Source organism: Bufo gargarizans, chromosome 4 (genome assembly GCF_014858855.1).
Source record: "Bufo gargarizans isolate SCDJY-AF-19 chromosome 4, ASM1485885v1, whole genome shotgun sequence".
Taxonomy (NCBI): Eukaryota; Metazoa; Chordata; class Amphibia; order Anura; family Bufonidae; genus Bufo; species Bufo gargarizans.
Genome location: NC_058083.1, coordinates 486,790,987 through 486,805,193, shown reverse-complemented (window position 1 = coordinate 486,805,193; position 14,207 = coordinate 486,790,987). Strand labels below are relative to the sequence as shown.

The window sequence follows — 14,207 nt, the reverse complement described above, 5'->3', positions numbered from 1 at the left end:
CAGCTGACAACACATGGACAACATCAAGGTATCATACTGATGTCCAAACACAGGGGGGTCAGGAAAGCAGCACTGGTAGGGTAAGCATATCGTAAATGCTTACTTGTAATGGATCCTGTCACAGCTTACACTAAAGGCACTGCCCTGCAGGGCGGCTTTTAGCTAATTACCCATGGAAATGAACATACATGGGGTGGAGATAGAATTAGTACAATAACTTTTGAAGCCTGCTGGATTTCGAACCAAACGTTCTGCCATGCCTGCCAGCAATAAATGAAAAACAGATTAAAGGAGTGTTAGTTTTTTGAGTAAATGGACTAAGTTCCAAGTATGATTTATTAGCAGAGCTAAATCTCAGCCATTAGAAAGCAATTTAATATCTCTGACATAATCTGGCAAGATCACTTGTGGTTCATCCGCAGATCCTCCAGTTTTAGCATCATTTTGACATGTTATTTAGATATATCAGATAGAGCATCGGCGTAGGTCCTGCCACATTACAGTCTCATTCATTCCGATGACAGCTGAAACAACATTGACATATACATCGGAAACAGTTCCTGATGTACATGACAACAATTCAGTAGACTTCAACTGCCAAACATGTAGCAGAATACGTGGATAATGGTGGACATGTAAAAAAGAGGATCCACTTTAATTTTTTTTGCATTGGGAGTCAGCAACAAATTATGCAACTAAATGGGCATACAATTATATACATCTTTATAGGCATATGTTTAGGGGCATACATTCATGCTAAATGCAATGAGAACAAAGTAGAGATGAACAAATTATTTCAGAAATTTGAAAATTTGTCCCAAATCTTTTAACAAATTTGGATTCCATAGAATAAACATTTTGTGTGATATCAGACAGGAGAATCAAGGAGGAGAGAGAGAGGCGCTTCCAGGCAATGAGAGCAATTTTGACTTGATAGAATTTATTTGGACCAAAATCAAACTGGATAGGTGATTTAGCCAAATCTTCTATCAAACCACAATGTTAAGAACATTTTATCTGGTGGCATTAGAGGCAAATCTTGCTAAGAGCTAATTTGCATACTGTCTTCCCAAATTTGAAGAAATGTGCTTATCTCTGGAACAAAGTATAAAGGGTGTCATTTATTATGTTCAGCGTTTTAGACGCCGGTCTTTTTAGATGCCAATCTTAATTACCCCTGCCCCATATCTGCTGAACTTATAACTTTGACACATCCACCACCAGTCTAAATATACACCAGCTTCCTTGCGGCATATATTTAGAATTTTTTTTTACAGTTTGCAGGCTCTACTGCATACAATTTGCTTCAGAAAAGGTTAAATCATACTTATCTACTCCCATGAAATGCATGGAAAACTCCTAAAAAGAGGATATCTACTGGACTCCCATAAATGCTGGCAATACTCTTGGGTATCCCACATTCTTACCTCTCCCTTCTCTTGACTGCTGCAGACAATATTCTGGTTACAAACATACTCAGAAGCATGGGTAATAACTACTTAGAGAAAAAGTAGAAAGGAAGGGAGTTATTGTAAATAGAGATGAGCGCGTTTGGTAAGATTCAATTCTAGTTGGATTCAGGCAAATTGCCTGTCTAATCCAATTCGGGTCTGAATATATTTTACCTAAATCAAAAGTGCTCAGATTGCCTGGAAAAAGTATTTTGCTCTCTATACTTCCAAATCAAATCACAAAAAAATTGGGTTGGATTTACAAATTTTAGAATAGATTCACCCATCTCTGGGGTTAAGCCTTACTTTCCAACTCTCTGGGGGCACAAGAAAAAATATGAGATTTCCTGAACTTAGATTGGTTCAGAAGAACTGCCTGGGAACAAGAATTTGCAGCTATAATATACTGTAGGCCCTTTACGGTTGTGTTAAACCAGATTTACTTGCAGATTACCAGTTAAATTGGTATAGGGGTAAAGGGTCTGCTGGACAGGAAGTTTATAGTGAACACTTCACTCTTGACAAATTAGCTGTTGATCAAAAAAGAGCCCACTTTGGTCCATGAATGCGCCAGCTGCCAGCACCATGCTATATGTATTATTCTAAATTGGATATATGGAATGAAATGCCCAACAAGTCGCATTGTGAGTTCTCATTCCATTAAGTTTCTTTGCCAGCAACACACCTTGATATGTAATGCAAACAAATACGCATCAAAGCATAAATGTATCAGAAAAACACAATTGCATTATCCTTGTTGTCCCCGGGGACCATCTAATGAGAGAGACTTTCAAAGCAAACTGAAACTTAAACTGTAATAAATGTGATTAGTCGTTGACATGCATAGTTATCATGCTTTTAACAACTAGAAGATTGTGCGTCGTGAGTTATTTAAAACAATTTCAGATGCCAATCAATAAAACTCACTTTTAAGAGTAACAAGAATGTGAATTAAGAGGACACTTTCAGCTACCGTATAAGTTAGTGTCAATAAATGAGTCAATTTTATATGCCCGTACTCTTCTTTGAGGTGTGATAAAGTGTTTGATGAGGACAATAAGAAACTAGATGACAACCTCGACACTAGTGGATACAATTACCCCCTTATGTGCTTCTGGTACCATTGCATCAGCACTCATCATTTTTCGTCTTTCCTGCTCGAATTTACTCATACAGAAGTCTCTGAGCTACTTTTCAGCACAGCAGGCAGCAAGCCTTCCCTAATTACCACCATAGAGACCCAGATGCTTTTGTCAGCTTCTCAGGCAAAGGAAAAATAGATTATATGAAGACAAACTAACCCAAGGATCTCAGATAGTCCATAAAATAGAGAAGAAATTGCTCTGATGTCTTTGCCATTATCAAAACTGTTCTGTTAACTGTAAATGCAACAATAATCTCATGTTTAGGAAATATTTCATCAAAATATTGACATCAATTTAGATTTCTTTAGACTTTTAGGTCAAGTCCACACATGAGCAAGCCAGAACACTTTGGGATAAAATTGTCTTTGACAATCCTTTCTTGTGAGATAGAGATTATGCTAGGTTATCGTCACATTTGGGCATTGCACTTGTTTGAAACTGTCCACTAAACGTATGTCTCAGTAGAATACAATTGTATTTGCAGTTGCATAAGTTGGTGATTGATTAAAAAAATATATATAGCTTTATTGGAAGGCATATTCTACAATTGTGATAATGATAAAAATATGCTGGCCAACATCTGCTAGAAGGACAAAATGGCAAATAAAAGTCTATAGCAGTGGTGGCAAACCTAGTATTCAGGTTAAATTGCCATGTTGGCAGTTTGCGATAATAAGTGGGTTTTGTGTTGCACTTTGGGCACTCAGTCTCTAAACGGTTCGCCACCACTGGTCTATAGGAACCCTAAATGTATACATTAGGCAATATATGCTCTAAACATGGCTGTTGCAGGGAACGCATTTGTCCAGATTTAGCGTTCTCACATTATAAAAACTGATTGTTGACCTGACTTAAAGGGTTTGGTCCATCTGGGACATTGGTTATATATTACTAGGATATGCTGGGGTACAGGTACCACCTCTGGGACTCATCCTATATCAAGATTGGGGCCCCAAATGTGAAGAACACACTGCGTATGTGCAGTGTGCTCTCTATTCTTCACCATGGGAGTTCTAAAAATAGCTGGGTGTACATGCTTGTCTGTTTTGGAAGTCCCATAGTGGAGAATGGAGAATTCACCGTGCATGCATATCCATCTCTCCTTTCACCACTATGGGACTGCCCTAAACACCCAAGCTGGCCCTGAGCTATTTTTACTCCCATAGAGGTGAACAGAGGGTGGTTGCACATGTGCGGCTGCTTTCCGTTTACTTCAGGGGCCCCGTTCCAGGGGCAGGAGCAAATCCTGAAGGTGGGACCCACACCTGACTGACATTGATGGCTTATTCTAGTGATAGGCTATCAACATCCCAAATGAGACAACCCCTTTAAAATTAAAAAGTGGCTGTTAAAAAAGAAAATAAACATAAAATTGCCTAAAAATTGTTTATCAGCAGTCATATTCTCAGGATCAACCATCTGGGTCCTAGACGTTTTAACAATTAAAGGTAAAGTGACACAAAACTCCATTGTGGTTTAAGCCACAAATTCCTAAAATCTACACCAATTTTACTCTTACTGAGGATAATGGGAAACAATTCCTCCAAGTGGCAACAATTAGAATGAACTTCAATTGCTTAAAAAATATCTAAATTTCCCAATGGTTCATCAATTCCCAAACAGTAGGGGGAAAAAAAAAAAAACAATAGCAGCCAAACTACAGCACAACCAAACTATGGAAAGCTTTTCCCATCTGATCACGTCGTGTGAGCCTGTTCCAGGTATTTATAATGCCATAGATTTTTTTTTTTTTTTCGTTAGGTAGAATTTTTGAATATTCAATTAAATATTTTGTAAAGCTTCTGTATAGAAGAGAACAATGTTGTTGGTTCAGTATGAGGCAGAATCTGAATATTTAAAATAATTGTAATGTATTTGGGCCACACTACTGATATCTGTAGTCTGTGAAAACGCCTTTGAGATTTCAACCATTAGAAGAGTCATGAATCTGAGTGACAGCCGGCACCAAGCTAAACAGCTATCTAGTGTAAACAGGAACAGAGAACCATTTACAAATGTGTTTTTTTTCCTATTAAAACCTGTGTGTATTTTAATGCTGTTCTGTTCCCGAGTTCCTCTGTGTTTATACTTCATGTTACAACCGTGTAAACAATTCTTTTTATATCTCTCAAAGGACGGAGAGAAGGTGGATGAGTCTCGGTATTGAGAAATTTGTTTTTTATGATAATATAGTCATATTTTTTAAAGCTGAATTAAAATTCATTGACAAATCATTTTTTACTTTAACTTGTGTCCTTTGAGGGGGATGTTAGAGAAGTGCTTAATATACTATATCAGTTACATTTTTATTTTTCATTTTTAAAGATCAGTTATATTCTGTATATTCTTATAATTCTCTTGCATGATTTCCAACCAGAAATGAAAACATTGGATAATTTCATTCTCATTGTCATAGCTACAAACAAGGGCATATCTTTTAATCTATCCATCAATGTTAAAGGGGTTTTCTGGGTGTTTGGTATTGATATTTTTTAGGTCATCAATATCAGATTGCTAGGCATACGATACTTGGTAGGGGTCCAACACTTGGTATCCCTGTCAATCAACTGTTTTAGGAGGTTGTAGTGCTTTAATGAGTGCTGCAGCCTCCTCGCAAGCTACCAAACTCAGTGCCGTTGTTAGCAGTTATGCTTGGTATTACAGCTCATTGAAACGGAACTAAGCTCTGTCTAGGCCATGTGACAATTGAATGTGATGTCACTGGCCTAGGAAACGGCAATTGCCTCAACAGAGCACCACAGCCTCTTCAATCAATTGAATGGCAGAGATGCTGGGAGTTGCATCCCTGCTTATCTGATAATAATAACCTATCATGAGTATAGGCCATCAATATATAAAACTCAGATACCCTTATAAGACTTTTATTCTTCTAATCTGGAAAGCTAAGCATCATGGGATGATAATGATATGTGTTAGAGAGAAAATCTCAGCACTGGGAAAACCATTGGCTACTAAAATAAGGGAACCTCTTCCATTCCCACTGAGATGACTTTGGTGGGGAAAAGTTGTATGGAGTGGTGGAGACCTATGTTCATGGCCACTTTATACGACTCTATCTGGTTATCATGGTAAGACTTGATGAATGTCCCATGAGTTGAACTCCTATGATCTAGAAATCATCTTAAATGATAATTCTTAATCACAAAAATATTAATTTAAGGACTGCTAGTGTTAAGCGTTGTGAGCTTCGGATCATAGATCTGCAAGACTTTGTTGAATAACATTGATTTTTCAACTTGAAAACAATTTAAAAAACTGAGGTCCGATGTTGTCTTTGATACCCAGATACCAGTAGGTAGCGAAGCTGACTTCAGATCCCAGTTTTAAAATTGCATTTAATTTGAAAAATCGAAGGCTGAAGTTATTCACTTAAGTCTTGCAAAACTTTAGAGATAATGAATTTCACTTTGTCGGAGCCCAAACTTTTGAATGCTGTACGGGGATAGATCTCCGTACAGGATTCAAACTATGTTTTGACCGAAGCGACTTCAGATCTATGATCCGAAGCTCAGATCGCTCAACATTAAGAACATTCTTGGATTTTATGAGACTGTTTTATTTGGGAAATCTTGATAAAGATGTTATTGAGATTTTCTATAGTCATAACATATTTTATATGATATTTGTACTGTGAAGGCCACAACAGTCATTTCATGACATGTACAAGCTGGTGTAACTGTTACAGGATTTATTGAAATGGCTCACAGTGATATGGTCAGTGGCTGACAAGATCATGTATCTGGAATTTTGCAAGCAATCACTAAGACACCAAACTAGAGGTATTAAATGAAGAGTAATTAAATGTTCTTGAGGTGATATAGTAACAATAGGATACTTTTTATTTGCCCATACACCATGGCATTTTGAGACAGACGGGGAAGGGTAGGTACAGAGTGCTCTTGATGGAAGACCAGAATGTTTCTTAATAATTTATAGGTTATCTACACATGTGAAGAAAATTTGTTTTCATCTTGCGTGCACTCTGTCCTGACGCCCCCCCCCCCCCCCCAATTGAATCACTCACTATAGAATCCAAATTTTGGGGAAAATTCAAATAGAATGTAAAATCTAAATATTCACTAATATAGAGATTACTACTGTAACAGTAAAAATATTTCAAAATAGTATTGTATTTACAACAGATAAGCATTTTTCATGTTGTCATTACAACACATGGCATAATGTAGTGTACAAAATCTACTAAGCTCTCAATGCCTGAACATAATGTGATTTAATTACCTTTATTATTATCAATTGTATTCCTCTTTGTAGTAGTAATATTAGTAGAATGTGTGTAGGCCCAATGAAGCATAAAATTTACATTCTGATTTTACAAATAACTAATGAAACATATAATAAAAAAAACAACAATGAATGTGGAAAAATGGTATGCTGCATTACAAAAAATACAAACATAAATAGCTACATGAGAGGCATACCAGGCATAATTTCTATAACTTTTTATTCTTTGTAATATTGCCTTTTATTTCCCATCATTAACATAGCAATAAATGTTTTTAGCAAAAATTATTCAGGGGACCTACCTTATATTGTATTCTTCTTGCTATAAAGAAAAAATTGATATGGCTACATAAAGTATACAAATTAATATAACCAATTAAATGTTGTGAAAGAACACAGGCAAAGATGTGAGCAATTATTATTATTGCAGCTTGTGCAATCAGTTTTCGGAATAGCTTCATTTTTATGGCTACTACACTCCTGTATTTTTTATGGAAATGGCAATATTTAATGAGATCAGAAATATTTACTGTATATTGTTATAGATGAATTGACTATTAAGAAACATTCAATGGCTTAAAAGAAATAAATAAATAAATTGAGCTTGTTGCATAGAAATGTATGCACTTGTAGAAGCTGAAAAAACATAAAATGTAAAATGAAGAGCTGAAAATATATCAGCTGTGAATATTTACATATGAAGGGAAAAGTTAATGCTAACACTTCAATTTGAAAAGGAGGAAGCTATATATTAGAGTTATACATGTGAGTATTTAATTAATTAGCACAAAGGTACAAAGCATGGATAGATGGATAGATGGATAGATGGATAGATGGATAGATAGATAGATAGATAGATAGATTCATAAATGGGTCATTGGCTACATTACCATAGATGAGAGCAAAATATCAGACTGTCCATATATTATATACACTACGTGCAGAATTATTAGGCAAATGAGTATTTTGACCACATCATCCTCTTTATGCATGTTGTCTTACTCCAAGCTGTATAGGCTCGAAAGCCTACTACCAATTAAGCATATTAGGTGATGTGCATCTCTGTAATGAGAAGGGGTGTGGTCTAATGACATCAACACCCTATATCAGGTGTGCATAATTATTAGGCAACTTCCTTTCCTTTGGCAAAATGGGTCAAAAGAAGGAATTGACAGGCCTTAGAAAAGTCAAAAATAGTGAGATATCTTGCAGAGGGATGCAGCACTCTTAAAATTGCAAAGCTTCTGAAGCGTGATCATCGAACAATCAAGCGTTTCATTCAAAATAGTCAACAGGGTCGCAAGAAGCGTGTGGAAAAACCAAGGCGCAAAATAACTGCCCATGAACTGAGAAAAGTCAAGCGTGCAGCTGCCAAGATGCCATTTGCCACCAGTTTGGCCAAATTTCAGAGCTGCAACATCACTGGAGTGCCCAAAAGCACAAGGTGTGCAATACTCAGAGACATGGCCAAGGTAAGAAAGGCTGAAAGACGACCACCACTGAACAAGACACACAAGCTGAAACGTCAAGACTGGGCCAAGAAATATCTCAAGACTGATTTTCCTAAGGTTTTATGGACTGATGAAATGAGAGTGAGTCTTGATGGGCCAGATGGCTGGATTGGTAAAGGGCAGAGAGCTCCAGTCCGACTCAGACGCCAGCAAGGTGGAGGTGGAGTACTGGTTTGGGCTGGTATCATCAAAGATAAGCTTGTGGGGCCTTTTTGGGTTGAGGATGGAGTCAAGCTCAACTCCCAGTCCTACTGCCAGTTTCTGGAAGACACCTTCTTCAAGCAGTGGTACAGGAAGAAGTCTGCAAGGTAAGAAAAACATGATTTTCATGCAGGACAATGCTCCATCACACGCGTCCAAGTACTCCACAACGTGGCTGGCAAGAAAGGGTATAAAAGAAGAAAATCTAATGACATGGCCTCCTTGTTCACCTGATCTGAACCCCATTGAGAACCTGTGGTCCATCATCAAATGTGAGATTTACAAGGAGGGAAAACAGTACACCTCTCTGAACAGTGTCTGGGAGGCTGTGGTTGCTGCTGCACGCAATGTTGATGGTGAACAGATCAAAACACTGACAGAATCCATGGATGGCAGGCTTTTGAGTGTCCTGGCAAAGAAAGGTGGCTATATTGGTCACTGATTTATTTTTGTTTTGTTTTTGAATGTCAGAAATGTATATTTGTGAATGTTGACATGTTATATTGGTTTCACTGGTAAAAATAAATAATTGAAATGGGTATATATTTGTTTTTTGTTAAGTTGCCTAATAATTATGTACAGTAATAGTCACCTGCACACACAGATATCCCCCTAAAATAGCTAAAACTAAAAACAAACTAAAAACTACTTCCAAAAATATTCAGCTTTGATATTAATGAGTTTTTTGGGTTCATTGAGAACATGGTTGTTGTTCAATAATAAAATTAATCCTCAAAAATACAACTTGCCTAATAATTCTGCACTCCCTGTAGATGAGCATTCATTTAAATGGCAACATCTAATGATAAGGTAGAATAGATTAGCCATTGTCATTTGCCCAAAGCAAAATCAAGCATTTGCTGGGTTCTCAGAGCTGGATTTCCTATGTAAACTCTCATATTAAAGGCTATCATGTGAAGAGACAAACCCTTTAATGCCCTTATAGTAACAAAAGGTGAAACCTATATAGACAACCAATATGTGGTCATTACATATCATGTAATTTACTTTCTAGCGCATCGCAGTCTATGCAAAACTTTTAACTAGGTGAAAATGAAGCCTAGTAGGGAGCTGTCATCTCACCTACATACCTTAATCTGGTACAATCGTGATAGCATTACTTTGTCATGTATCCATTACATTATAACTACTCATAGGTGACATGAATAATGTAAATTATTTTGTGACAATGGCACTCATCAACGGGTGGGATTTATTAAGCGGGCAAGTTTATAGTCAGTTATTTCACTTGATATGTTGGAAAAAGAAAAATGACAAGTAGGTGGCTTTGATAAGGCTACTGTATGTTTAGAAGCATCTCCAAAACGACAAGTCTTGTTGGGTCTTTGGTAGGCATAGATTAGAAACTACCAAAAGTGGTCAAAAGCTCAAAAACAGCAACATTGTTGCATGTGTTGAGAAGACAGCTCTGCTCCAATCCCACAGAAGAGCGATTGTAGCACAAATAACATAAAAAGTTAGGGTACAGCAACATGGTCAGGTTTCCTGGTGCTGTTTTGGAAGCCAAAATCAGGAGTGGATCATAAAAGGAAAGAAAGTATAAAAGACAGACAAAACTTTAATTTTTTTAAGTCACCCCTGATTTTAGCTTCCAAAACTAGATGAAGAAACCTGACCGTATGGCCATACTCTTAATGCTGGTCAAGACAGAAAGTTTTTAGACCAAACAGTGCATTGTAGCTTGCTGCAAATTGTGCTACATAGTTGCAGATCGGACAGATTGGCCAATGAGATCCTAGCTGATTCATGGGCAATGTTAACAATCTATGACACTGAGTGGCTCTCGGGTGACTCATGTTTGGCCCTCAGTGAGGGATGAATTCAAGACACTGATTCCGTCCCCAGCATAACAATCATTGAGCTGTCTGGACTTTCCTCTGTTATGAATATATCTGGGTGTAATTGTTTTATATGTGTGTATTTGTGAGAAAGTGCTCAGCCACAAATACACTTTATACACAAGGCATTTATCAAAGACCAGCACGGCCTTTGATATCCCCTGCACCTCCATAAGATGCTCTTAATTTATGGGAGGCACAGACCTTGTCATAAAATAAGTGCTGGAGTACATTTTAGTTGTCAGTTACAGCAGGAAACTGGCATAAATGGTAATGAATTTGCTGATGTGGATGGCTCCACCTCTGCGATGCCTCCACTCTGCCTTCTCCATGCCACCATGGTAAGGTTGGCATAGAAATGCAGCCTGCACCTAAGTTTAGGTTCATAGGAGTTCAAAAGGTGTAAACCAGAGGGTTGCACCGTTTTAGCACCACTTTCTGGCATAGGGAGCCATAATAAATGACCCCCAATGGATATGCATTTATGTTCTAACCACTTAACCTAATCCTGGCTTAATGTTATTTATGCCCTTTGTTGTATTGTTGATCACAACTGACCTACAATATGCAACTAGACAGAATAGGTAGTTAAATAAAAGGCTAAATATTATAAAGAGTTTTTAGAAAATAAGATGTCATGCAACAAATTGCAGACACTTTTAACCTAATTTAATTGAATGAGTGCAGTATTGTAAAACAGGAAATATACCGTATATAGGTCACCTGATATAGTCAAACCTCATGACTTCAAAGTAAAATTGGTTGTAAGTGACTGTATTGTGCATTTACAGACACAAGCCTTTATTGTGTTTGGGTTGGAGGGCAAAAAACCAAGGCTGTCGTGAGAATATTTTGATGAATCTTCTTCAAAGTCACTGCTTCAATATAAACAGAAATACATCCTTCACCCATATTTTGCCCTCCAGAATTACCAATCATGCTCTGCAGTTTAAAGTGAAGCCAATTTTATCCTGCTTGGCCAAAAATGTGTTTCCATTGTTCCAAGGCATTCAATCACCCTAGGGTCTTTTTAAGTGGGCTATTTTTAAGTGGCTGTTTTATCAGAAAAGCTTGCTTAGATTGAGGAAAACAGAAAATATGGTAGGATTCTTTTTTTATTTTTATTCTTTGCATATCATTTATAGAAACAGCATGTAATAAATGATGGCTAAGCAAGCTTCAGATGCAGCCCTGGATCTGCCCTTTAATTTTATCTCATAGAACTGGGTCACTAATGAATTCAAGGAACAGAGTAAAAGACGTTATTCAAGCAAACAACTGAACACATTGCGTGTTTCTAGGAACAAATGCTTAGCTGAACTAATGACCGTAAATATGCCTTTAAGTCAAAAAGACAATAAATATAAAGACTAACTTGACTTGCTTCGATAGATGGGGAAGAACATGAAACAAAAACATGTGCAAGTTCATAGTACAAAATCTCAACAAAAAAATAGCAACGTACATGATTACAATAGATAAAATGCAATAACATAATAAATAATGAAAAGGAAGACGTACGAAGAAGTATTAGACCAAAAGCTCACCAAATTTGCTCTGCACTGGATTCAAGGTGTAAACCAAACTGAGAAACTGGAGTATACTGGATAGGTTATCATGTTACACACATTTATGTATTTTCTACAAAAGATCCAGTATATACAAATATGTGCAAATATGTAGCTTCAGACAATGGTGTCTAACATATAGTACTATACTATGAAATGCAGGTGTCTCTAGTTTGTAAAGCCAAATCCGTCATCTGTTTCTTTTGACCTTCTGATTATTCAGTGAGTATAACCACAAGATATACAGTATATCATATGGTAGATTTTAAGTTCTTTATAGAAATATATTTTTTTTATCCTTTTGGTTATTGTTATAGACCACAAAAAAAAATTGTTTTCATATTGAGTGTCTCCAATTGTTGTGAAGACATTACTCTTATGGTGGCCATACACATTAGTCTAAGTTTAATAAAAAAAAACATATTATTTCAACCAAATGAATATTCATCAGTTGCAATTTACCAATAAACAAACACTTTAACCGAAGGATGACAGACTATTATTGTCTAAAAAGAAATTGTCTGAAAGATTTTTTGTTCAAAGAAAGATCATTTGTGGACAAAAAATATTTTTCTGAAAGAATGTTCCCAGAGAGATCTTTTGTCCATCACCTGGTCTCATTGAACATGTATGGCTAGTTTGAACAACTATAACAGCCAATATGGACTAAAATGTGTATGACTATGTCTGCAAAATGAACCTTCATCAGATATTTGTTTACTGTTCAATTATCAATCAACTTATTTCCAATATGTATGGCCGCCATTAGCCCATGGGGCAATATTCAACTCCCTTTTTTGCAAATTCTGCAGTTGTATAGCTTGTTAAGAGAGGTGTCTTGCAAAGTGGATGGGACCAACCAGTTACTTTAGGTTCCTTTATCTATGAGCCCCATAGTAACTCCTAGGCTCTATGGCATATACAATCTAGCGCTAAAAACAGGTTGCAGGTACCTATAATACATGTTTATTACAGACTTGTGCTTATATCATTTTATAACTAGATGGAGCCAAACGGGGAAGCAGGAAAAGACACTCAATAGGGTATAAAGATTTGTTGTTGGAGCAGTATATTGGTGAAAACTAAAGCCTTTTATAAATGGTTACCTGAACAAATGGGTATTTAATTATAGAGTATTACTCAATGGGGCAGATTTACTATTGAAAATGTGCCAGGTTTTGGTGCACTTTTCACTAAACTACTGGTGTGTACAATTTTCAAATCTTTTTTCTACCTTGTCTAAGGGGACATAACTTCACAAGAAAGGGGTATGGCTTTACAACAAAGGAGCATGGACAATTTTTTAGAATACGGACAGAATCTGGTGCAAGAGTTACAATACTCCAAATTTATAAAGGTCATTGTGCCAGAATAGTAAATATGTCTAATATTAAGAATGTGATTCGTATTTTTAGAAAAGTACAACACTATTAGTAAATTTGCCCCAATGTGTGCAGCAATATTTGATACAAAGGAACTCAAAATAAATTGGATGAAGCAAATAACTATGATTACTAAGATTCATTGCTTAATATAGCAATGCTAAGATGCTCTTCTCACAGCAGCATTTTAACATATGGTATATTTAGTTAATTGTCTTTAATGATTTTTGTATTTTGTAATTTTTCATGGTTTTAAAAATCTTTAGGCTCCCAATATAAATGATTTAAAAAAAAAAGAGAGATAAAAAAGCAGGGTTACTAACCTGACCAACCGGTTCTCTTGTCGGTACTTTTGTTCTTCTAGTACTGGTGGCCAATGTGGTAGTGGTCTCCATAATGGAAGTGGACATTTCTGACTGCATGGCTGTAGCAGTGGACTCTGTAGTCATGGATGAAGGCACATCACCAACAAGCCTCACATTTCCCTCAATCACGATATTGGCATCATTTTCAGCCGCCATATTCAGAACCTTTAAGCCATTATAGTAGAGGCCACTAAGCTGGCCTTGAAAAGGATGTCCCCGCTCCTTCCCACCGATTTTAATTGTTGCCTGGCTATTGAAGATTGTGAGCTGCCGTCCTGCAAAAAGAATATTACATACAGACGAAAATGTTGACTTTGAGTTCTATATTCTCGAAAAGATGAGTAACAATTTTTTATGAAATGTATGATGAATGCAATAAATTATAAGATAAAGAATTAGCTTATAATTAATTGCTTAAATGAGGTGTTTGTGAAATGTCCGCCTAACAATAAGGTTTAATTG

The 14,207-nt window shown here is 36.6% G+C and overlaps 1 protein-coding gene across 12 annotated transcripts in view; it reads right to left on the bottom strand.

Annotated features, from left to right (window-relative positions):
• The window catches only part of NRXN1 (neurexin 1), a 1,537,142-nt gene that overhangs the window by 117,903 nt on the left and 1,405,032 nt on the right, over window positions 1–14,207 (bottom strand). For all 12 annotated transcript variants that reach the window (XM_044290694.1, XM_044290695.1, XM_044290700.1 and 9 more), the window contains one exon: window positions 13,704–14,020. In XM_044290694.1, the coding sequence (XP_044146629.1) occupies window positions 13,704–14,020 (317 nt within the window). The remainder of the gene's footprint in view (window positions 1–13,703; window positions 14,021–14,207) is intronic.